The sequence below is a fragment of the Eptatretus burgeri genome, chromosome 5 (genome assembly GCF_056783735.1).
Source record: "Eptatretus burgeri isolate ZD-2024b chromosome 5, Ebu_testis_v1, whole genome shotgun sequence".
Lineage (NCBI taxonomy): Eukaryota > Metazoa > Chordata > Myxini > Myxiniformes > Myxinidae > Eptatretus > Eptatretus burgeri.
In genome coordinates, this window is record NC_140965.1 from 93,198,243 (window position 1) to 93,223,673 (window position 25,431).

Sequence of the window (25,431 nt, forward strand, 5' to 3'; positions counted from 1 at the left end):
TAAAATGTACATGAACCGTCATTCTAAAGTAAGATGTGTCTAAACTCACAATATAATTTCAGTAGAGAAGAAGTTATAGAAATAGGGAAGCTGCGTTGTGTGCAGATATTAATGAGGCCAAGGGAAGGATTTTGGCAAAAAAGGCAGAAGTAGATCAAACTAGAACGGCACTCGGTAGAGTGCATACCTCCGCCAGGCTGAACAGTTTACGTTTTGTAATGCACCGACGGGTAGCATCTGCATTTGGACCTGAACCAAAATCTAATCAGTTTGTTCTTGTCACGTACGGCAACCAACTCGTCCACCAACTTTTGTCATAACTCGTCCACAAAATTTTGAACTATCATGATATGCAGTACTATATTGTTTTTGGCCCTATCTCTCAATGGTGAAGAATCAATTAAAAAATTCTAGTATCCGGATCCAGATCTTCACCAAATCGAATCGATTCATCCCTGCCTCACATCCAATCTGTCCACCAAGTTTTGTCCGAATCTGTCCATAACATTTTGAGATATTCTACTCACAAACAGACAAACTAACACTGCTGAAACCATAACCTGCGTCCACCTTCCATGGCGGAGTTAACGAATCGTGCCATTTAGTGATCGCGAGAGAGATAGAACTATTGCTGGTTTTGCTCCTCCTGCCCAGTCCTACCTCTGCCCTCCCCAAGCCACCCCAGGGTGCACGGATTCCTCCAGAAACCCTCACCTGCTCACCCTCCTGAAGTCCAGGCTGGTTGCCCACCTGCATTCATTAGTCCCTTTTTACACGAGTTAATTTCAGTAACAAGGAGAAAAAGACAAAATGTCATAGCCCCTGTGGTTTTAACAATTTTGCTCTATGGAGTTAAACGGCTAGCCCATATTTACAAGATTTTTGTGTATGTCCAAATGACTCGAGTGGTCATGTGACGTGGAAGATTGTATACGATTGGGTTATTTGGTCATCAATATTAACAATGTTGGTCACGTAGTTATATTGTGTAAGATAGTTGGTCACGTGACATGTATGATGTTTTCGATTGGGAATGCAAATTTCGCACAGAAGGGATTCAATGTTCATATATTTTGGGGGAGACGTACTGAATTACACAAACAGTATAGCATTTATTAATATTTTTCTATGTATAAAAGAAATTCTAAAGCTGTAGACAATAGAAAATTATCATTCAGTTGAAAATGCTGTCTGATCAGTTTTTCTAAGCTGTACTTAAATGTGGTTGGGGTGAAATTGCAAAAAGATCAGGATAAAAAACAAACAAACACGTGCAGTATAGGTATGAATAAAATAAAATAAAACTAGTTTGAACAAGATCGGTAAATGCATGTCCGAGAAATGGTTGAGGACGCGTTTAGTTCTGGCGGGGGGGGGGGGGGGTTACAACTAAAATGGCTGCCAGTTGGCCATCTTGGATCTGATGTGGAAAGAAACAAAAACGACATGCACATGTAAGCTATCATTCATTATCTGTGTGCCAGGTTTGAACAAGATTGGTAAATGCATGTCCGAGAAATGGTTGAGAACGTGTTCAGTTCTGGGGGTTTGTTTTTACAGCTAAAATGGCTGCCAGTTGGCCATCTTTGATCGAATGGCGAAATAAGATGATGTGCATACGTATCCCTTCATGTATTGTCTTTGTGACAAGTTTGAACAAAATCTAATCAATCATGTTCGAGATATGGCTGTGGACGCACGCACGCATAGACATACCGACGACGCCCAATCCATAAGTCCCTGTTTCGAACCAAGTCCAATGGGGGCCAATCACCAACTCTCACAATTGTTGAATAGTCTCCCTGTTTCTGTTGTCTCCTCCTCCTTGCTTCAGTCTTTCGAATGCACTCCCCATTACTCCCTCATGCAATCACCCATGCACATCCATGATGCCTTCGACACGCTGATTATTTCCTGTTCTGTTCCTCTCCGAGTCATTGTTATTCGTTTTTGTATTAACCACCATTGGACTTGGTCCAAAAAGGGGGCTTATGGATTGGGTCTCATCAGTCTGTGCATCCGTAGCATCATCTCAAAAATGTACAGACCAATTTTGCTCAAACTTGGCACAAAGACTATACACGATTGTATACATAAGCACATCATTTTGTTTCGTGACTCAATAAAAGTTGGCCGACTTGCGGCCATTTTAGTTGTAAAAATCAACTCAAAGTTTTGAACACATCCTCAACCATTGCTCAGACATGCACTTACCGATCTTGTTCAAACTTGGCACACAGATAATGAATGATGGCGTACATATGCATGTCATGTCTTTTTGAGATCAGATCCAAGATGTCCGTTTGGCAGCCACTTTGTTACTTAAACATGTCCCCAAACATTACTCGGACCAGTGTGACCACTCCTTGGCTTTTTTCACAAGATCTTGGCTAATCGTTGTTCACCTTGGCGTCTTGGTTTTCCATAGGTTTTCTTGGCGTATGTTTTCTATTATCATCGCTTTTCTGAAACCTTGTGAATTCTTGGCTTTTTTCATTGGCTCACCTTGGCATTTATGAAAATGAGGAGTGGTCACACTGACTTGGACATGCATGGTTTCATTTTGTTCAAACCTGGTACAAGCACAATACATGAAGGGATACACATGCACCTCACTTTATTTTGAGATCTGATCAAAGATGGCCGACTTATTGGGAATTCCACTTGATCGTTCTATCCAATGAACCAAGCCTGGCATTGCGTTAAAGTTTTTAAAGGTGGCTGGCTTAGGATCTTAGGGTCTTGAGTTTGAGTCCCCGTCGTTGCATTAAATGACATCATGTGGGTTGACTCGGCCTGTCATCCTTCTGAGGTCGGAAAAATGAGTACCAGCTTACTGGAAACATGGGTCACTGCATCAGTGGCACAGCCACACTCCCAGCAATGATGCAACCGGCAAGCCACAAACTACATACTAAATAATAAATCCAATTAATCTGTGAACGATTTGCCAAACCTCTTTCAGTTATTTTTGTTAAGGTATTGATCTTGATTGTACTGCTATTAGTTCATTAACAGATGTTGGATTTGCTGACATGAGTCCTCATTTGCTGGGGACACCGCCATGCCACTGATGCCATGCCCCCAGTTGGTTGGAGGAGGAATTTGGAATTTTGCCAGATTGCCAGCGAATCATTTATGATCTGTTGTGACGTGTCTATAACTGGTTGTTTACGTCCATAACTATGTACTTTGTCTATCTGAGAGTCTCTTGGTGAAGTGTTAAAAACAGAGGTGATAATGCTTTGATGGCCATATTCTCTATGCTTATGTAATTGTGTGTTTACGTTATATTCCATCACACACACAAACACACACAACACTTACAAAATCACCAGCTCAGACTCATATCGAATCAGACCATTTCTTTCTTGAACCAGTTTGAACCATTCATCCATAAGATGTCCATCATATGCAACACCTTCACCTAAAATGAGAAAGCCATGGAGTTTTGTTAAAAAAAAATTGTCATTTACATCAACAAAGTTATGAAATCTTACTAAAAATTTTTTATTATTGTTGTGCCAATTACCCATTTTCTCTCTTATCTGCTTCTCCAGGTTAGTGCCAACGTGTTCCAAGCCTCGTTGCTTTTCCTCAATTTCCTGCAAATGTCTTTGGATCATCTGCAAGATACACAAACCTGTTTTGGACATCCACTGGAATGATCGCTGTTCCGAAGTGCATTCGGGCTCATGTTTGCATAACCTTAAAATAGCGAATTCATTATTTTGGTTGCAGTCTAATTATTAACCAAAGTATTAATAATCTGAAATTTGATTCACAAAGTAGTAAGATTTCACCCAACACTTTCTGTTATCTTTTTCACTTTGATAATTTGAGGAGGGGGTTTGTTGCTTGACAACTTGAACAGCAAATACACGTCTGATTTTTTTCAAAGTTCCATGGAGCTGTATAGAAAACTTTGGGTTAAACAGCAAGGAAAATCTCACTTTAGGCTTATCGATATCAAGCAAATGCACTCGGAGATGTCTTACATCAGAATTTGCTTTCCAACATTGTCTTAGTTTACCTGAGCCTTGTACAGCTGTTTCTGTTCAAACTGCTTCAATTTCCTGCATTCCTCAGCATCTGCATCACCTGCCACATCATCCAGTCCTGCAATCAAAACCCCATCAGCATCGAGTGCATCATTTAAATAGAGAGTGCAATGAAGCCACTCACACATTATTGTTGCTATTGTTAAGAACACTACACCAATCAAACCTGCAGAAGAAGATCAAAGAGTTTCAAGTGGAAAGTTCAGTTAAAAACCAATTTCATGGAAACTCTAAAGAAGGTATAAAGTGAGAGGCAGACAAGGAGAGAATATGTAAATTTAAAAAGGTAGAACGACAAGGTAAGAAAAAGAAGATTTTTCTTTAATAGCAATACACCCCATTGTGGTGGGACTACATGTACAGGTGATCATCATACCTTCAGCATCACACACAGAGGCCGCAGCAGCATGCGGCATGCCATCCGTCACATCAGTTGTCTTTGGAAAGAAGCGATTGATCAAAATTTGCTTTCTTTGAGATTTACCATCACTTTTCCTTTTCTTCCACTTATCACCATGGTATGCAGCTCCTTCATCTTTCGCACTTTCAGCAGAGTTATTGCTCGAGGCTTGCTCAAACTCTCTCTCCTCGTTCAGTGAAACACGAGGTGGTAGTTCTTCCCTCGTTTCTCTTTGCTCATCATCGCTCATTATTCGACGTCGATCAGGCACATCTTTATCTTTGCCCAAGTCATTGCTGTCTGTCCGTGTTGGGTGTGTGTTTTTCCATCTTCGTTTCACCTTGGCCAAAGAGGAACTGATTGAATGAGCTTCAGAACTTATTTGTGCCCTGCTGTTTTCGTTGGGTTTTTGAAATTTCGCTGCAAGTTGGGAAGCTCCGTTAGGCTGAACTTCGGTCTGCATTTGCGATGCATCTGATGAGCTTGCGAAAGACTCTGGAGATGAAGCCCCAAATCTGTCTGGTAGGGAGGAACGATGCTGGAAAAAAAATACAATAAAAAAAATTTAAACTGGGGGATGATCTGAGAAAAATTGCAAGGCATATTCATGAAAGTCACAGTACCCTGGAGAGGGTGCTCATAACGATCCATACCAATTGTAGAAGTGTAACTTTAGGGTTGGCACCTTGGACATATGAGAAAATGTTAAGTAGTTAGAAGCTGCACCACAAACTTCAGAAGTTGTAAACAAACAAATTCGAACAAAATATAAAGAGAAAACGAGAAAATATAATTTGATGTGAATGTATCAACGGATATGCTTCCGCCTGCAATATATGTCAATCCGTGGTTATGTTTGATCTCAAAGGTCATGAGAGTGAGAGAGTGAGAGACAGAGAAGAGTGAGTGATAAGTAGAAGTGACATCAGATTATTTTAACTAAAGTTACATATGTAAAATGATTTTCATCGGGATTATGACCCTTGACCTGTTCAACCCAATATTTAATCAATTATTCTTTATATTAAAATCCATACTTGTGCCACATTAGGTTGAAATCCCTTCAGTGGTTCATAAGTTATCACAGTAACAAAGTAGAATGGCACTCGGTGGAGCGAATACCTCCGCCAGGCTGAACAGTTTCCGTTTGTACCCCACTGATAGGCTGGAGCTGCATCTGGAATTGAACCAAAATCTAATTGGCTTGTTCTTCCTACTTACCAACTCATTCACCAAGCTCTCATAATCCATCCACAACCTTTTGAAACATCATGCTATATACTGTCTTTGGCCCCATCACTCAGTGGTGAAGAATCACTTAAAAAAAAAAGGTCTTCTCCAGACCTTAAGAAAAACCGAATCGATTTGTCCTTGTCACACACCCAACCTGTCCACCAAGTTTCGCCCGAATCCACTCATAACCTTGAGATATCGTGCTCAGACAAACAGACAGAGGTGAAAACATAACCTCCGTCCACCTTTGATGGTGGAGGAAATAATTTCAATTAAAGCTCATATGACATTTGACCTTTTGACCCTCCTCCCCCCCCAAAAAAAATCTGTTCAGTTCATCTTTGTAATAGAGTTCATACTTGCGCTGAGTTTGGTCTTCAGTGGTTCACAACTTATTGTGGTAAAAAACTGATAACAGACAGACAATCCGAAAACATAATGCCTCCAGACTTCGGCTGCGAAGGCATAAAAACTTGGAAGGTAGTACCACAAAAAAAGAAAAGAAAGAAAAGGTTTGTTTTTGATAAAGCTTGAAAATGTTCATGTTTATCCTTACCTTAGAACCTCTTCTTGGGAGTCGCAAAGTGAAACGGTAAGTTTTCTGGTTGGATGCTGCACAACAAAAACAAAGAATAGGCAAAAAGAAAAGTTCACTCTAAATTTACTCCTGCATTCAATATTCCAAAGTACTATGCCCAGATTTAAACTCAACAGAAGCTGCAGTTTTGATATTTAAATTGCCAGCTGTGGGTGTTAAAGAAGACAAGACTTCTAACTAGTGTATTTTAATGGTTATAGAGTGCAAAGATATCACGGAATGTATAATTATAGTAAAGAAAAAGTACAAGGATAACAGGAAAATGCAAATTAAAGTGTTGAGGAAAAATAACCTGGTTAAAGTTAAGGAATACACAAGGACACATTGGGAAAAGAGAAGAGCTACGGGAAAGGTTGTTCGATGAACTGTCTTGGTAAAATTGACTGACGAGCAAGAATTCGGAGCTTACAGAAAGAATCCTCAACAAAACTCCGTAAGGACAGATTTTTCACTAATATCACTTCTCCTCCTCTTCTCTTTGCAAGGGGTGACATCCAATGGAATCAATCTTCTGCCCTGCCTCGAGCGCGATACCCCTAAACGTCCCTCTGTCCTCAACAAACTCTCTCCACTCTTCCTCTTCCCATCTCAACCTATACACTCTTTGCCATCCTCTTCTCCCATCAGCAGCATATGACCAGCCCACTTCTTGCCAATCTCCCCGTTAAGCTCATCTGCACACCAATCTTCTCCTTAAGTTCATCCATCCTCCTTCTATCCACCCTCTTCACTCCCACAATCCTCCTGAACCAGTTGTTCTCCCAGACCTGCAGCCTCTGTTGGCGTCTCTGTCAGTGCCACCATCTCTCGACCATAAAGGTAGGCTGGTATTACACAAGACACCAAAACTTTCCCTTTCAATCACCTTGATGTGTTTCTGTTTGCCATCAATCCCTCCACCCTCCTCCATGCATTTGCACCCACCTGAATCATCCTACGCACCTCTGCCTTTGACCTACCATCCCCTCCCCCAAAATACTCGAACCTATTTCCCCATCTGATACTCCGTCTTCTCCACCTCGATATCCATTTCCTTTCTCTGCTGCCTGACCCACATCACCTCAGTCTTCTCCATACTCATATTCAGCGCATGCTTCCTGAATGCCTCTTTCCACTCCCCACCACAACAGCCAGATAGATCATCCACATACAACATCCTCCCCAGAATGCCTTTCATTTTTATCCTCCTACTTACCACCTCCATCACCATGATGATGAAGAGAGCTTACCTGCCTTGAAACACGTTGAACTCTTCCGACATCGTAGGACCAACTCAAACTCTTCCCTTCGTTCCCTCGAACATACCTTCTACCAACCAAACTTCTGCTTCCGGCACTCCCATCCATCTCAGTGTCGCCATCGCAAATATATGTATAGTATTTTTTTTTTTATGACAAAGCATCGTATGAGATCTTTACGTGAAATACATTGAAAGTATTTTGGGTTGTCAGAAATACTTCACCCTGTTATGCAGTCTGCCCGTGTTTTAATGATCAATTCACCGAATACTGGTTAAAAGAAAGTGCGTGTTTCAGAAAGCCAAGGCGCCAGGTTTTAAAAGGTTTAATGTGATGTCGGAAATCTTAACTGCTATGATTTTAATGATGTAGCATCTACTCACAAGATCAGAAATAAAACATTTGGAGTACCAGTTAATAATTCATGTAAAGTTTTATCACACTCATTTACTCATTTACCCAGCCATTATAATTACATAATACATTGTTATATTCGACGAGTGAAATAAAAATTCGATTTCAATGATATTTAATCAAGTAACTATGATGATGCTGCTCAAGTGATGTAGACATGCTGGATTGGTATCCCAGAGCTTGAGAGTTTAAAATGTAACTGAAGGCCACAGTATTAAGAATTTTGGATTATCAGTGTATTGAAACTGAACTCGTATGAAGAGAAAGATAATACTGTACATTTTATGGCCTGAAAGTCACTTTACCCCTGCTAAATTTCTCACACATCCTTCCCTTCCCATCCGCTCATTCCCTCGACGACTAATTGGACACGGATGACCAACATCACCAGCTCCTCTCTACTGTGGTCACTACGTAGTCCGGATCTAACAACTACAGACAACTTTTCTTAGTGGGGCTTCATCAAGGAGCAAGTGTCGACAAACTGGTATCGGACGATTGAAGAATTACACACTGCAGTCGTGGCTACATAAGATGTCTCAGAGGACTTGGAGACCGATTCAGTGGTGCAAGAAGAATGATGGAGTGCATATAGATACGACAACCGATTATAATTATTGCAAATGCTGCACAATAAAACCTAAATGTTAAAATAGTTTAAGAACAAATATTTTACCGGGGGGGGGGGGTTACACCTACTTTCAGGCCACCCTGTAGATAAACACAAAGTATAGTGAAGCTCAGGTGACTATGGCATGGGCTGTACCATGACAAACACCCACTTGCAAACTGGTATCATCTCTTGTTAATCCTCAATCATTGAGAATTATCTCCTCCAGCTACGAAACCCAGCTGTCCAACACATGGCTCATCGAGGACAGTCACGTGTGTACTTGAGAATGTTTCAAATCATGCACACAATGTTTTTTTTGTATACATCGTTGAGGATCGTGGAAGAGCTTTCCACTAAATGGATCAAGACATAATCGGACAAAGTGAACAGTAGAGATGGAGAGGGGGGGGGGCACCAACAGCAGAGTTGAAGGTCAAGATAGAGGGAGAATAAGGTGCTGGAAAGGACAAGATGGATATAGAAGGAAACTCTCAGGAGGGAAAAACTATAAATTTGGAAGGGGAAAGGCTTAGCAAGGGTATAAAAGATCATAGTTTTGGATTGGGGATGATCTGATTATGGTGGTGAACAGCTGTCTCAAAGACCTGGAGGGAAGAATGAGATTGAAGAGGAGGTGTAAGTTCGTTCCACAGGTGGGAAAAAAAAGACAAACAAATGAGTGGAGGTGAGCAGTGATCGTGGATTTAGGTGGTTTCACCAGAAGGGGGTTGAAGGTGGATCAAATATGCCCAGCAGAAACCTGGGTGGGGACAAAGCACAGAAAGAGCAGAGGGTACAAGATCAGAGAGGAGGCAGAAGAAGACAGAGAAACCACAGACCTGTCTGCAATGGGAAATGATAGGCCCATCGACTCGGCTTCATCGTGGGAGATTCCGCCTTGGTTCTCACAGCGTCAAGCTGAGCAGGATGTGAGGCAAGGGAGCCAGCCCAGAGGGGAGAGCAATACTCCATCAAGCTGCGGATGATGGCTTTGTTGGTGGATAAGAGTTCAGGTGTGCCAAGGAAGGACTTTGTATGACGGAGCATGCCTAGACGGTGACTAGCTTTGGAAGCCAACTTTGAAATGAGGTTTGCCCAAGAAAAATCATGACTGTTGGTAAGACCCAAGAATACGAGTGAATGAACTTCCTCGAGAGGATTATTTAAAACAGTGGATGGAAGGGTTTGCCAAACGGTCCTTTTGGAGAGAGATAGTGAGTGTGAGATTTGTCAGGATTAAAAGATATGTTCTAACTGTTTGACCAGCTTGTGGTTTTGGGAAGGTCTGAAGAGAGGGAAGAGGCTGCAGCATGCTTGTCTGAATGATGATCGATGTCATGGCACAGGGTTGAGTCATCAGCTAATAGATAAAGAGGATTTTCCAGTCAGAGAGATCATTTATGAAGATCAAGAAGAGAACCGGTCCCAGAACACTACATTGGGACACTCCAGCCTTGACAGGGAGAGGAGATGAAATGATTCCATTGAGTGTCACACATTGCCTATGAGAGTAGAGGAAGTCAGTAAACCATATGTGGAGTTGACCTTGGATGCTGTAGGCACAGAGTTTGGAGAGTAAGGAAGGATGCCAGCCTGTATCAAAAGCACGAGATATGTCCAGAGAGACGGCCCTGATCACACGTCCGACGTTGAGGGCTTCCATCCATTGTTGGGTGATTAGAAGCAGCATGTCCACTGTTCAGGGCAGAGAGATGTGGCTTGAATCCAAAATGGTGATCTGAGATGAGGCTGTTCGAGAAAAGGAAGGATTTGAAAACAGGAATTTCTTGCTACATCATGTAGACATTGGTCAACAAATCTCATTAGGCTTGACATTTGCAGATATAACAGGATCATATCCAAAATGAGATTACACTTTTTTTGGTTCTTACAGTACAAACCACCAAGACACCATATTTACCTGTAGATTTATCTCCATCATAATGCTTCTTGTCCAATCGACCAACATGAGAGACAGATGCACATCGTTTCCTATTTCGGCCACCAGATGTAAATCTGCAATAGCAACAAGTATGTTACCCAAGCAGTTCACAAGCTACACTGATATATCATGCGTGATACCGAGGCAGATATTCATCACATAAAATGTGTGCAGAATTTGGGCATGTGTCAAATCAAGCACACACCAAGACTTGTTTACTTTTATTTTCAGGGCTCTTCAAGGTCCTCCAAAATGTTAATGAAGAGATCCATAACATCCAAATGCAAGTACCATATTAGCCTGTGTACATGAAGAATAACTGACTTTATATAAACAACATTCCAAATCAAAACAAGAGTATCAAAGGAAAGATGACAAATTGATACAAAAAAATAAATTATTCTGATATAACATGTGCATGGCCAGGATTTATGGGGGAATAGGGTGGGAGAGATTGCTTCAAACCCCTCAAATATGTGAGCTACAATATGCGTGGAGGACTTTTCCATAAATGTCGTGGTAAACAAGGATACACCATCAAAGTCGACACAGGAGGAGGCCATTCGGCCATTCATGCCTGTGCCACAGCAACAGCAGAATAATTATATCCGTCCAAACGACACAACTTTATTGGGGGAATGAGGGGAGGAATGTGGACGAGACAATGTGGCACGTCTAGAAATATCCCAAGGGTGCCAAATTCAAAAAGGGGAAATATATTTACAGTATTTTTGATTTAATTTATAAGTGAACAGGAAAACTGACTTTCAGTATGTATATGTGGAAAGATGGGGATCGGGTGGGAGATATAGTGGGTGGGTAGGGGGGGGGAGGGGTAGGTTTAGTGGATTACCCACATTAATAGATCCACAACCTCGGTTACAGATCCACATCAGTAGATTACCCACATTAATAGATCCACAACCTTGGTTACAGATCAACATTAGTGGATTACCCACATTAATAAATCCACAACCGCGGTTACAGATCCACATTAGTGGATTACCCACATTAATAAATCCACAACTGCGGTTCCAGATCCACATCAGTAGATCACCCACATCAATAGATCCACAACCTTGGTTGCGTCCAGGCATATGTGTTGGTAGCATCCAGTGTCAGGTAAAGAAAACACGCATGCACGCACGCACACACATACACACACTTTATTTAATGTAGTAGGACCAGATGGAAAGAGGGGAATGGGATGAGAGGTTGGAGAGACAGAAATTCTACAAAATTTCCATAAGATATAAAATAGGCCCATTTGTGGAAGATCCACAACAAGATTCTACAATAGAAGGGGATGAATTACCTCGTTATCCACTTCCAAAATTGGCTTATTTTTGGTTCGTGTTTGGTCGTTGTTTCCGGGGAATGGCTGTCAGTTTGTTTCTCAGGATTTGCATGTTGCTCTTCCACTGCACCTTCTGTCGGATCTATGGTTGTCCTCAAATCTGCACGGAAGTAGATGAGTCTCAGTGAGGATCAAAACAAACAGAACTGCAGCTTTTATACTGAGTCTTCACTTCATTATGATGTCAATCTTTACCTTCCTTCGATTGTTGTGTCGACGAGTCAGACTTGTATAGTCTTGTCTTGTCAAAAGGATTTCTTCTGTCCTGAAAAATGAAAATCCAACATCTTTCACTAACACATCAAAAAGCTCATCGCAAATCTTTTTTGAGGCAGCTTTCATTTTGTTACACAGTATTTAAAAATAAAGGTTTTGCTGGAATACCCACTATAATGTGAAAAACAACACAAGATGGTAAACACTTTATGAAATCAAATCAAAATAAAGGATTCAGCTTTTGGTTCAACACAAACTGGAAAGATCAGCACAAACCTAAGATATTGTACATGTTCTTCAACTTTCAGACTCATCACATGAGATAGTGGTTTGAAATTTGTCCACAAGGACATCTATATATTACTAAAACTCTCATCTTGTATGTATGTATATATGTATGTATGTTCCCGAAATACAGCCAAAACGGTACATGATAGCGCAAAAATTTTAGGGCCACCTTACTCACCATTCTCCTGCGGTGTGCAGTATCAAGTTTTGTTCAAATCGGGCAACGAATTAAAAAAAAAAATCAATTCCCTATTCAGTCAAGTTTTGGAATGACGATCCATAAAGTGCAAGGACAAACCATGGAGAATGTATTGATATACCTCGAGAAACCGGTTGGCCGAACGATGACTCCTGACGTAATTGCTCAAATTTTCTTCAAGTTAAAGTTTGACCACTAAATAATATTAAAATTTTGTGTCTTTTTTCATCAACCACTGTCACAACGGGAACCCAATGGGTTCATGGGTCGTCGAGTGAGATTTGAAATTGTAATGAATGTAATACATCCCAATGAACACCTCACGTGATTACAAAAACAAGTTCAACACTCACGCCACCTAAAAAATGACAGACAGACAAACACTACATGTTTCAAACTTGATTACCAGATTTATTTTTTCTTGATATGTTCCCTTTCAAACCCCCTCTGTAATAATAAATTAAATAATTAATAAAATGATCAAATTCCCATATTGTAATCCCCAGGACACCGACCTGTGATTCCTTCATCTGCACAGACTTGCGCATAGTCTTTCGAAAGGTGAAATGTGGTTTACAATAAAAGTTTCCTGTAAAACACCAACAAGAACAAAAACAAGAAGGATGAGAACAATAACAAGAGTTCATGTTTCGGATACTTGTTGAAAGTGTCACTGTGCTTACAAGCTCCACAATGTTAATTCAAACGCATCATTTTTCGATAAGATGAAAACTCTTTATGCTCTACACACATGTAGATCCAAAGCATATTACAATACTCAAAAATATCATTAGTTTGATCAATTGTGGGTGGGGTAAAAGTAAGACCATGTTCATCAGAACCTGGGCTGGCAGGAAGGGCTAGGCCCTAGAGGTATGCACACTCCCCTCTGAGCTGTCTATCCTAGGTTCAAATCTCAGTCCAGTGTTTCAAAGATGGGTGGTGCATCAATTTGTGCTCCGTCCATTAGATGGCGTTCAACTGGGCATCCCGTCTGCGAGCATTAGTTGGTGGATGTTAAAGATCCCACCGTGTCATTTGCAAAGAGTGGGCAAGTTATTGCCGGCACCTTAAACAAATCACAAATTTCTTCCCGAATCAGGTGAGCTAATGGAGTGTCCGAGCCTTCCATAGACAAGAAGTCTAGGCAATGGTAAACGGACCAGTACAACCCATGTGGGGCTGCTTTGGTGGCATTGAACTTTCCTTTGGGCAGAGCAAGCAAATGCAATGGAATCTTATTAAGCAAAGACAAATGGATGCATTCCTGTGGAATATCTACTTTGATGAATATTAGTCTTACATGGGATTTAATGGTTTATTTCTTCTTCCAGAAAGTAGTTTGGTGAAAAAAAGCAAAACCTATTGTGATGCTCCAAGAATGGAAAATATATTTTGAAGAATTATTTCCAACAGGCTTTGATTTACACGTCCCCACATCAATGGCACACGGGATCAATGATGGATGTTCCTTTGACAGTTTGAAGCCAGAGGCAAATGTCACTTCCCACCTCCAACGAGAATGAAAAAAAACCAACAAAACAACAACAACAAAAAAACAACAAGGTGAAAAACAGCATGCTGATCAAATTCCACAACCGATTATGATTGGCGAGCTTGCGTGTAAAATACGTACAAGCGGATCATAAAGGTCCCAGAGAATTGTTTATAAAAAGCCGCATTAGAATTCATGTCGACGAGAGTGATGAAAACATGGTGTTCAGGTGCCAACTTTACTCTTACAGAGCATCGGTCTTAATGAGAGTCCACTGTGGGAATACTCCAGTGCATGACCTAAATGATGAAAAAAAGAAAAAAGAACAAATTTTAAACAATTATATCGTTAACATACTGTACTCTGCTTTACTTTTAAGGAAGAATTGCACAAACTTTTAAAATGATCCTGCTATATTCAATAAGTGAAAAGGGGGTGGGGTGGGGGTGTGGAATAGGGATGGAAACTACATTCAAAAAAGCTGTTTTTTTAAAGGCTAAAACATCTCAAACATTTAGTTGAGCAAATCTCAAGTTTATGAAGGCAGTCAAAATAGTCTACATTCTGTCAAAGTAGGCAATGCCGTGCTCCCTCTGGACTCATGAAAGCAGCACTGTTAGTAGCAATGACCAATTACCTTGTCCCACCTTAGCCAAGGGGTGTGTAGACCTTTTTGGGGAGAAGGGTCGGGGGAGAATGAGGTTAATCTATTTATAACACAAGTATAATGGCCGATCTGTTGAAATTCCACACTTCCACAAGCACATCATTTTGGTCCCTACATAAGACACTAACGTGTGTGTGTGTGTGTGTGTGTGTGTGTGTGTGTGTGTGTGTGTATCGAACTCGAACACACACACATTCATGCACTCGATACTGCACCTGCGCGCGCGCAAAAACACACACACACACACACACACACACACACACACACACACACACACACACACACACACACACACACACACACACACACACACACACACACACACACACACACACACACACACACACATTAGTGTCTTGTGTAGGGAAACCATTATTCAAAGAAAGATGTGGGGATGGTTTCACATGATCATTTCTCATGACCATCCGCACCTTGTTTACATACTTTTTGGAGGAACATCCCCACATTCTTTTACATGATGTAAAATGTTTTTATGACTTGAATGTGTATGAGGTTTATCTAAAAAGTAATGGGACTGACTTCACAGAAATTTTATTCCAAAAAATATATTGAAATCACAGCTTGTCCCCTTCAAAATAGTTTCCCTCCAGTCTCACACACTTGTCCATCCTCTTCTTCCATGCTTCGATGCACTTCCGGAAGGCTTCTTCATGGAATCCTCCAGAGCTCCATCATCACGGCCCTTTTTATGGTCTCCACATCAGGAAATCAGGTCCTCTTAATCATCCCCTTGAGCTTGGGGAATAGAAAAAAAAATCACAAGGAGCCAAGTCTGGTGAATTGCTCCAGAGTTGGCACGTTCCTCTCTGCCAGAAACTGTCGGATGCTCACGGCACTGTGAGCAGGGTCGTTGTCATGGTGGAGCACCCAGGCGTTGTTCTCCTACAGATCCCTCCTCTTTTCCCAAACTGATCGCATGGGGTGCCGGAGGATCTCCTTGTACACGTATTGATTCACTGTTTGACCCTGTGGTAGAAACTCTAAGTGGGCAATGCCCTTGATGTCAAAAAACGTGATGAGCATCACCTTGACCTTCGACTTCGACATCCTTGCTTTCTTTGGTCTTGGTGATGCCGGACTTTCCACTGACGACCCTGCCATTTGGTCTCAGGATCGTATTCGAATATCCATGATTCATCGAGGTCTGGATCGTCCTCGAGGTGCTCGATAATGTCTTGACAGACAGTGACTCTTTGCCGTTTCTGGTCGTCGGACAACAGCTTGGGGACCATCTTTGCGCACACCTTGCGCATTTCGAGATTTTCAGTGATGATGCTCGAGACAGTGTCCTTGTTGATGGAAAGTTCCTCAGCAATCATCCGCACCATGAGTTGACGATCTGTGCGCACCATCTGCTTCACACGCTCGATGTTGTCCGCCGTTCTGCTCGTTGAAGTTCTTCCAGACCGTGGATAGTCTTCACCCTCCTTCCGTCCCTCTTTGAACCTCTTGTGCCATTCAAATGCACGTGTACGTGACATCGTTTCTTCCCCATAGACTTGCTGGAGCATTGCGAAGGATTTGGAAGGTGTTTTGCCAAGCTGGGCAAGAAACTTCAGATTGGCTCTCTGTTCACGACTCATAGCGCGACGACTGAGATTAGACAACGTGCAAAGCACGACCTGTAAAAAAAATCACACAATGAGCACAGTCAACCATCACCAATCATATATATTGCTGGAATGTTGTGAAAGACTGTGACGCAACCTGTTCATTCAAGTTGTGCAACTGGAACACACAGCAAGCTCAGTCCCACTACTTTTTAGAGGGACCTTGTATATATACTACTTCAAAGAAATATGTCGGGAAATCGTACGTACTTTACAGAAATATGTGTGTTGTTGCAATCGATTGGCCCCATGACTGCCCTACATGGACAGTAGGGTGCATCAAACGCCCCCTTTCTTGCGAAAGTTTGAAAAACATAACGGCGATAGGACAGATGTGTTCGAATACATGAAAAAAACATCTCATTTTTTTTTTCAGAATTTTCGATCATCATCTTGGGGATCCACATCGGGGTCAAAGTTCAGGCACGCAGCTCCTGCGCATTTTTCAGAATAAATGTTATTTTTCATTGTATAGTGATCAAAACTTGTGTCTGGTGGTGAAATAATTCTGACATATCAATGTACTGCTCCTTTGGTGATGTTCCAGTGATATAGAGCCAATCAAATTTTCCGGAAAACTGTGCCAACAAATTACAAGCCAACTGTGTTACAAACATCACCAAAAGGAGCAGCACATTGATATGTGCACATTGTGATGATCCTATTACACATTGAGCAGCACATTGATTGATCCCTTCCTCTTCCTTTACAAAGCAATGCAGTTTTGCATACTTTTCGTGGAATCCTTTCAAGCTATTAAAACTTCGATCAGTTTCCACCTTCCCACTATAAAATGCAGTCGATTGGTGTTTAAACCAAGTTCGTAGCTTAAACCAACTTTGTTAGACTGTCAGAAAAGAAGAATAGTAATAATAAGAAAGACAAATGGGCACTTTTGGGTCTCATTTTTCTTGTTCAACGATGATGTCCCAAAGTTTAATGAATGTTATTGGATGGGGAATTCTTCGCAGATGACTGGTAGATAATTTGTAGGTTTATAAGTTCTATCTTGGTGGAGTTTTTTTGGGGGGGATTTATGTTGTATTGAGCTAATGGAGTGTCCAAGCCCTCCTCGACAAGAAATCTACCGACATCTTGATAATAGCAAAATTACCCGTACCCAGTGATGGGAAAAGCAACCAAAAGTACCCCTCCCCAGTGACAGGAAAAGTTTAGGAAAATCTGTAAATTTAAATTATTTCATAGACTTTAAAAAGGTTAATTGTGTCACACTCTTGGTTTCACTCAGAGCCAAAGCTCTGAACTACTTATACCGCCCACCGTAAAATGGTGGTGCAGAATCAGGCGGTGGAGGTTGGATTTGTCTAAAAAGAGGGCAAAATATAGCTATTTTAAATTGTGTGTTCCTCCATGAAGATCTGTATTAAATTTACTTCAATCTACATGTTAATGTTAAAGATTACTGGAAAGGACAATAAAGTGACTGACTATGTTGCATCAAGAGACGTGAAACAAAAATGAAAAATATCCAATCAGCAGCGTTTCAAACACAGCATGATAAGCAAACACTCTAAACAGCAGACAGATAAACGCTCAGAGAGACACCACAGTTTGCAATATACATCACAGTATATAAGATGATGAGCACCAAACAGGGAAGGTGAAGGTCAAACCCACCTTCCTCTGGGTCAAAAGCACAATTGCCAATGTGCAGGGTTGCCTTGCAGTGGTGGCAACGAAGGCAGTCCCGATGGAAAAATCTTCCCTCGGTGCTCAGGCGTTCAAAGATGTACAGACGCTGTGCACAGAAGCAGCAGACATCACTGCCACCAGCTGCCATACGTTTTCGCTGCTTCACCTGAAGTCAGACAGATGAGTCAGTGCAGCAAACACCATTTTGTCAATGAAACAGTGTGGCTATTAAAAATAAAAAAATGAAAAATACAAGTAAAGCTGAAAACTTCAGCTTTGTGCCTGCAATTTAATTTAACATCAACAGCATAGCGTGATCACACTCTCAACCAAGCTGAGCAAAATTTGCGATGATTCTGTAAAAAGGAAGCTGTTTTGCTCAAAGTTCATGAAACGGCAGAGAGGAGGCCAAGGTGGTTGATAATTCCTAAGATAATTTGCATGATTCACTAAAATGGGAGAGCAAATATGACAGACAAAAAGAAGAAGAAAAAGAAGAAGAAGAAGGAAAAAAAAAGAGTCCATTACAGCAGTTAATATCATTAGTGTTCAATGTAATAGGATCGTCACAATGTCATTTCAGCCTTTAATCTCCCAGGCAGATAAAATTTGAGGTTAATAGCGCAGGCTTAGAGTTTGTTACGAGAAAGCTATACTGTCCACAAAAAGAAGGTTCTACTCATAAATGCTTCCCTGAATTACTCTGCTGATGTGAATGAAAGCACTATATATTCCTAGGCTACCTGTTGAACAATCTATTCGAGTGTGCAACAACACGGGAATGAAGGCTTCTGCTGGAGACGTCAACCTATTATAAAAGTGCTTCATCACTATCAGAACTGTACACATTTTGAACAACACTAATAATTTTTTTAGTCAAATATTCAGAAGTTGAAGATGCAAGAGTTGAGCGAAGCACAGCGTATAACTTTGAAGTATCAAGTCCTTACTGGGGCAGAGCAATGTGCTCCATTTATATTATCACAAACTATTTGCGAATGACTGTTCAGCAGTGTATTTTCACAGTGCAATGTTAATGCTTACATACTAAGGAATCAATATTGAACGAAATGTTTTATAATACAAGTACTACTAAATGAAAGTTTTTGAAATTGCCAAAAAGACAATGTGTTTTATGATATTCAAGTATATAATTCAATTGACATATAATAAAAAATTTAAAGACTGCAGAAAAAAAAGCTTTTTTTTTGGAAGGTCACCTCTGTTGCTCCAGCATCTTGTACACCACCTTATTTAACAGGTTACATTCGGTCCTTATGTAAATTGTTTGTGTCATTTATTGTGGTGTAGAGGGCCTGCGGGGGCAGGGCATGATGTGGAGGAGTGGTCGGCGTGATCACGTGCGTGCAAGGCATAGAGGAGTGCGCCCCGCCTGAGGCGTTGTAGTGGTTGCTGTAGTCGTTGTGGCTTGTAGAGTGCATCGAGTACGTACTAAAGGGGAGTTACGGGCAACGTACGCTCACGCTCCCGCTCGTGCAACAAAGCCGGGTTGAACTGTTCCCCCGCTCGTGTCTGCCTTCGAAGCACCACTACCATGACACCACAGTTTGGCGACGAGGCTGTTCGGATCGGCGTGTGCAGGGTGGTTGGGTTCGGATCGGCAGCGAGTAACTCAGCGCACCCCGCGCGGTTCGAGGTTCCGGAGGTGCGCATCGCAAAGAGCGTATCGCAGGTTCGCACGCCACGCGCACAGGCTCCGGAGCCAGGAGGCTCGCCAGCACGGCCAGCTCAGGCATGACAGGAAGTCGGCGCACGGCGCACGGACGCGTGCCCGCCTTCGTCGGAGTCGACTTCGGTCACGTCGAGTGGACAACGGCCGCACTCGGAGTTCTTTTAATTGAGGCACGACAAATCTCGGGAATGGTTTCTGCGAGGTCACGGCTAAAGAACGAGGACACGCAGTTCAGCTCGGACGCGGCGTCGGACGTCGCGCAAGCTCTGAGGAATGTCCGGGGTCTCGATGGTCGGTGTGCAGCAGATGATCCGGAGGTCAGCGCGATGTTCCAGGCGCACACGGCCGTGCGCACGGTCTTCGGCGCGGGTCGTGGACGAGCGTTGCAATGCTGTCAATCGGACGGCGGTCTGAGCACTCGGGGAAGTCTACGGTGTGTGTGCCGAGAGTCATCGCCCATCATAACGGTCATGGATGGTGGTGTACGAAGCGACCCTTGCGTCCCGGGTCAAGACCTACTGCCGGTATGGTGTTCGGTACATGGCGTACACTTTAACGCCCCGGGTCGAGTCTTGCAGCCTGGGTACAGAGATCCCAACGACCCGGAACGGGAGATACTGCCGATGTTAAACCTGCCTTCAATTGGTCCGGCGGTGACAAGGTCAATGGTAGGGGAGGTTGAGATGACCCGGGCATGGGTGCTGCCCATGTTGAACCTGGTTCCAATTGGTCCGACGGTGACAGGACCAATGCCGGTGGAGGTTGAGATGATCGGGGCACTGATCGGGTGTCGAGTTGAGTCCACTCGTGCTACCCTCGCATCGCACGTGTATGCCGGTGAAGCGCTGCCGGCGGTTGGCGGGGCGCACGTCTTGGTTGCCCAGCGTTGTCAGCGGGTTGCACTCCCGCGGTTCGTGGTGCGAGGGGTGGGGCTCGCAGTTCCTGTTTCGGAGTTCGTACCTCCAGGTGCACCTGTGCCTCCCTCGGGGCACGTACCTCCGTGTGGGCCCGGGCCTCCCTCGAGACGCGAGGGTGAGGTTCCGGCGACGGGGGCCGCGACGATGCAACGTGAGCTGCCGTTCATTGCTTCCTGCAACGTTGATGTGCGGTTCGGGAGCAACGGGAGCCAGGCCAGCCGCGATGAGCTCTCGCGCTTCGGCTGTGCTCATGATGCGATGCGCGCCTGTGTCGGTCAGGCGATTTCAACGGGGAATTGCAGCGAGCCAGTCGCGTTCAAGAAGTTCGCGGATCGCGACTGTCGACGACAAGCAGGTCATCGCAACGTCGCGACGACGACCGGGAGTCGGACACGTGATGTGGTTCATGGGTTGCTGTTCGTTGCGTATTTGATTTTCATTGCTCAAGTGATGCAGTTTAACGTTGTTGAAATAAATGCCGACAGTTCATGTGTAAGAATATGTTTGGCTGGGATCAATCGATGGGATTTTCGTGATAACGGATGTAATGTGAAGGCTTTGGGAGCGATTATGGCAAATAAAGAGGTTTTGTTGGCCTCTCGCTGCCACGGGCCACGGGTTGTTGCTTTGTCGTGTGCGGGGATTTAATCGGAAGAACGCGCTGTACAAAAAAAGGAGTTTGCAATTGCACAGATGATGTTCTTATTGATTTATGACGGGCCTGGGTTTGATGTGTGGTTTGTATGGAATCGCTACCGTCTAATTGCCGTGTGGGTCTCAGAGATCGACTCAGAGCCGGGGCTGGTTCGCTGTTCAGCGTTACCCCCACCTCTGGTTTCGGCAAGGGCAGACGTGCCTGGCACCTGGGGCGCAACTCTCTGTTCTCGCCCGAGGCCGTTTGGACGTACGTTGGAATCTCGGCTGATTGTAGTGCGTGGGTTGTTGTGGGGTGATTGGTGCATCCAGCCGACGGCGCTGTTCAGCGTCCCCACCCAAGGTCAGTCGGGTTTGGCATTGGCACCACGGCTTCCAGACAGCGGGCTTCCAGCCTCGGAATGTTTATCTGCTTCTAGTCTGGCTGGGGGAGATGTGCCACCTTGTCGGCCAGGGGCGTTTGATGGTGCCGGGGGAGGTTTGCTCGGGAGGTCGCCACGACCTCGCTGGAGGGCATGTAAGCATGAGCCGCCTGGGGGCGCTTTTGCTGCGTAGTGATGCTGTGCTTCTCGCCTTGCTGCTTGATATCTGTAATGCGGTCAGAGTTTTTGTGGGTTCATTGGGCAACTCAGTCTTCGGGACCTGGCCGTTGCAGCTCCACTCGCTCGGATCGACACGTTATATGGTGTGATGTGCCTATGCTTTTCTTTTTGAGGCTATTATCGTTTTTATACCTTATCTGCTTTTATATCGTGGTATCCTGTGCTGCTTATGCTTATTATGACGATGGTCATTTAATAATCATGGTTTTAGGAGGGAGGAGTGTGGTGTAGCGGGCCTGCGGGGGCAGGGCATGATGTGGAGGAGTGGTCGGCGTGATCACGTGCGTGCAAGGCATAGAGGAGTGCGTGCCGCCTGAGGCGTTGTAGTGGTTTCTGTAGTCGTTGTGGCTTGAAGAGTGCATCGAGTACGTAATAAAGGGGAGTTACGGGCAACGTACGCTCACGCTCCCGCTCGTGCAACAAAGCCGGGTTGAACTGTTCCCCCGCTCGTGTCTGCCTTCGAAGCACCACTACCACGACACCACATTTATGACATCCTTAAAAACAGTAATTTTCTTGTTTGGAATGATTTTCAATTTTGTTTGATTGCTAGACATACTAGACTAGACATGTGTTTAAAAAAACATTTGACTGCAAGGCAGAAAGAATAATAATAACAAAAAAATCTACTCCTCTCTTACTATGTCATTTGTCTTTTCACTGAGTCTCAGTCTGTACAGATATGCACTTCGAAAATGAAAATGAACACACACGGAAACCCAAACAAAGCAGGAAGGCCACTTACCCCATCAAGCCCATGTCATCTCCACTTTCCCTGAATCTCACTCAGCATAACTAACAAATTGAAGAAATCCTCAAGTTTCAAGTAAGCCTTTCATTTTACTCCACAAAATGACAAATACTTATTAAATGAACCTTGCAAATGATGACATCATACTTCATATCCTATGTGACTTAGCTCTGTGACTATCACTGAAGCACCAAAAGACTGCATAATTACCCCATGCACTCGTAGCACAAAGCAGGATTAGGCAATAGGTTCACTCTGTGTCTGTCTGTCTGTCTACAGACGTCACTCTATGGTTGAGAAACGACTTAATTTCAAACAAATTATATATGTTTGTTAACAGTGTAGAACATGAATCAGAACACGAACCTTCAGTTTAGCAGTAATTTGGCTCTGAATCTATCAAATTACATGGAATCTCATCCCGAACACGCATGCACAAAGTAAGGGAATTTTTTTTTATTTTAAACTGTCTGCCTGTCTGGCAATCAAACAAAATTCAAAATCATTCCAAACAGGAAACCTACTGTTTTAAGGATACCACAAACAACAACCACAAATAACGAATTTAATGTGTTAAATAAGGTGGTGTAAAAATCAATGGTGGTGAACTCTCCAAAATAATTTTTTCTACAGCTTTTAAAATTTTTATTTTATTTCAATTGAATTATATACTTCAATGCTGGAGAACACAAATCACCTTGTTGGCACTTTCAAAAACCTCCAGTTTAGCAGTACTTGGACAAAATATATTACGGCATTTTATGCCTTCTCAACCAATCAAAGTTGCCTCTCGCGCTCAGCGTTGGGGGCGAACACCAAGATTTCAACAAAATGGTGACTCATTGGAAATACAGAGTGCTTGGAAATGCAAAGCAAGAGTGAAAAGACTTTCCCTTGTCTTTCTTTCTTAAAACTGCATGGGGTAAGGTGTTCTATGAACTCCAGTTTGACTTAATTACAATACACACAAGAAAAATGGGTATCTTGTGATGTCAGTGGTGACTTCTGGAACATCTCCCCTCCTAAATATTGAATTTCTGCATGGATCTGAATACCAACAAATGTGTAGATGAAATAAACACAAATTTGCCAATTGATGGAGGTCTGGCATATCTGCACTTAGTGTAGGAAAATAAATCATCACCTGATTCATTTAATCGAAGATTGAATGAGATTTACCTGATGGTTGTTTGCTGGACTGCTGCTATTGTTCAGGTGTTGTTCATTTTCAGGATTCACTCGAATAGAAAGTGAAAGCTTGCTACGTTTGTCTTCAACATTCGCTTGCTTTGTAAATGCAAAAACACATTACTCACTTAGTGTGACATAGGATCAGTGGTTACAGGATAACTTTGACTAATCTCAGGTTCCGAAGTTCGGTCCAGCAATGATAACAATCAAGAAGGGAAAACTACGATTTTGAAGAACTTGCAAAAGCTGACGTTTTTCAAAATTGTTAATATCAAGACCATATCAAGCATGAAAACCTTACCTTGTCGCTTTTACTTTTCCGCCGTTTATAGCTTTCCTTTTCTTGCTTCTGCTGAAAAAGCTATGGAGGCACCAAAACTCAAAAATCACTATTTTTAAAAGCATACGTGCTGAATGACAGCTTTTAGAAGGCCAAACTGTTGCCAAAAGCTTGAAAGTGGCTAAAAGGGACAATCATCACAATCTTGCAACAAAATTAACAGTTGACCAAAGAGAGTTAACACACCTTAGATAGAAAGTCTCATCCACAGCAAAGTTCAAATTTGCTGCCATTCTGCGGAGTATCCCACATTGACGGAAACATCGGACAAAGGTCTATGCCACTGATCTGTATTGATATCTAATCATTTTGCGAAGGTAGCAGAAATTGTGACTTTTTGCATGAACTTTGGGAAAACAACTGATTATCATTTACATGAAAATTTGTATTCAATGTAGATTTGTGCTATCATGTAAAATTTTGCCAGTTATCTATTTATCTAGATTTTTTTCCTTTCGAGGAATGAAGCATTTTTATTAATTAACTAGAACTACGTTGTCGATGGCAACCATCGCATATTCCCACGCGCACTGCTTTGTCCCATTAACGCGAGGAGAAATTTTATCTTGCAAAATGGATTGACTATTCTTTTCTATTTGATGTGCTTTATGAGCAAAGACTTACTATGTTTACTAAATCAGAAGTCATTGCAAGCATGTCAACATTTCATGAAACATTAATTTAACACTGTCCAGCAATATAGAACTGTGCATCAATTTAATCATAGGAATGAACTGTGTATAATATTAATTATAATTATTCATAATCAATTAGATAAATACAGTAAAATCTGTGACTGTTTGTCACTCATGGGGGCCACATAAGTAAGTTCTTTATAAAAGAATTTACCATGTACAATGGTAAATACACTTAAAAAAAATCAGCCCCCATGACCCCACCCCCTCTGGCCCAGCCCCTGGGGGTCATATAAAAAAATCCGACAGTGTTGTGCACTTCCCCATACATATATCTACTATGTCCTAAAGTTTCAAGTTCCTATCTCAAACGGTGTAGGAGGAGCTATTTTGACCCCCTATCCGCTAAGCACCCCCTACCCCCAAGCACCCTCTGATCATCATGTGTTTAAAAATATGTTGTTAAATGTATAACTCATGAATATGTTTGATTTAAAAAGCTACAAGACAATTTTTTTTAATCGACCCCCATGACCCCAACCCCTCTGGCCCGGCCCCTAGGGGTCATATCAAAAATCCGACAGTGTTGTGCACTTCCCCATACATATATCTACTATGTCCCAAAGTTTCAAGTTCCTATTTC

The 25,431-nt window shown here is 42.5% G+C and overlaps 1 protein-coding gene across 7 annotated transcripts in view; it reads right to left on the bottom strand.

Moving 5' to 3' along the window:
• The window catches only part of LOC147026970 (F-actin-monooxygenase mical1-like), a 124,693-nt gene that overhangs the window by 8,416 nt on the left and 90,846 nt on the right, over nucleotides 1-25,431 (bottom strand). For 3 of the 7 annotated variants that reach the window (XM_085882913.1, XM_085882908.1, XM_085882910.1), the window contains 11 exons: nucleotides 24,115-24,174; nucleotides 23,802-23,909; nucleotides 17,991-18,171; nucleotides 13,075-13,148; nucleotides 12,052-12,121; nucleotides 11,815-11,956; nucleotides 10,479-10,573; nucleotides 6,251-6,306; nucleotides 4,438-4,999; nucleotides 4,034-4,119; nucleotides 3,328-3,626 (listed from right to left, as the gene is read on the bottom strand). In XM_085882913.1, coding sequence (XP_085739039.1) covers nucleotides 3,328-3,626; nucleotides 4,034-4,119; nucleotides 4,438-4,999; nucleotides 6,251-6,306; nucleotides 10,479-10,573; nucleotides 11,815-11,956; nucleotides 12,052-12,121; nucleotides 13,075-13,148; nucleotides 17,991-18,171; nucleotides 23,802-23,909; nucleotides 24,115-24,174 — 1,733 coding nt within the window. The remainder of the gene's footprint in view (nucleotides 1-3,327; nucleotides 3,627-4,033; nucleotides 4,120-4,437; nucleotides 5,000-6,250; nucleotides 6,307-10,478; nucleotides 10,574-11,814; nucleotides 11,957-12,051; nucleotides 12,122-13,074; nucleotides 13,149-17,990; nucleotides 18,172-23,801; nucleotides 23,910-24,114; nucleotides 24,175-25,431) is intronic. The other 4 variants (XM_085882912.1, XM_085882914.1, XM_085882911.1 and 1 more) reach the window with 4 other exon arrangements.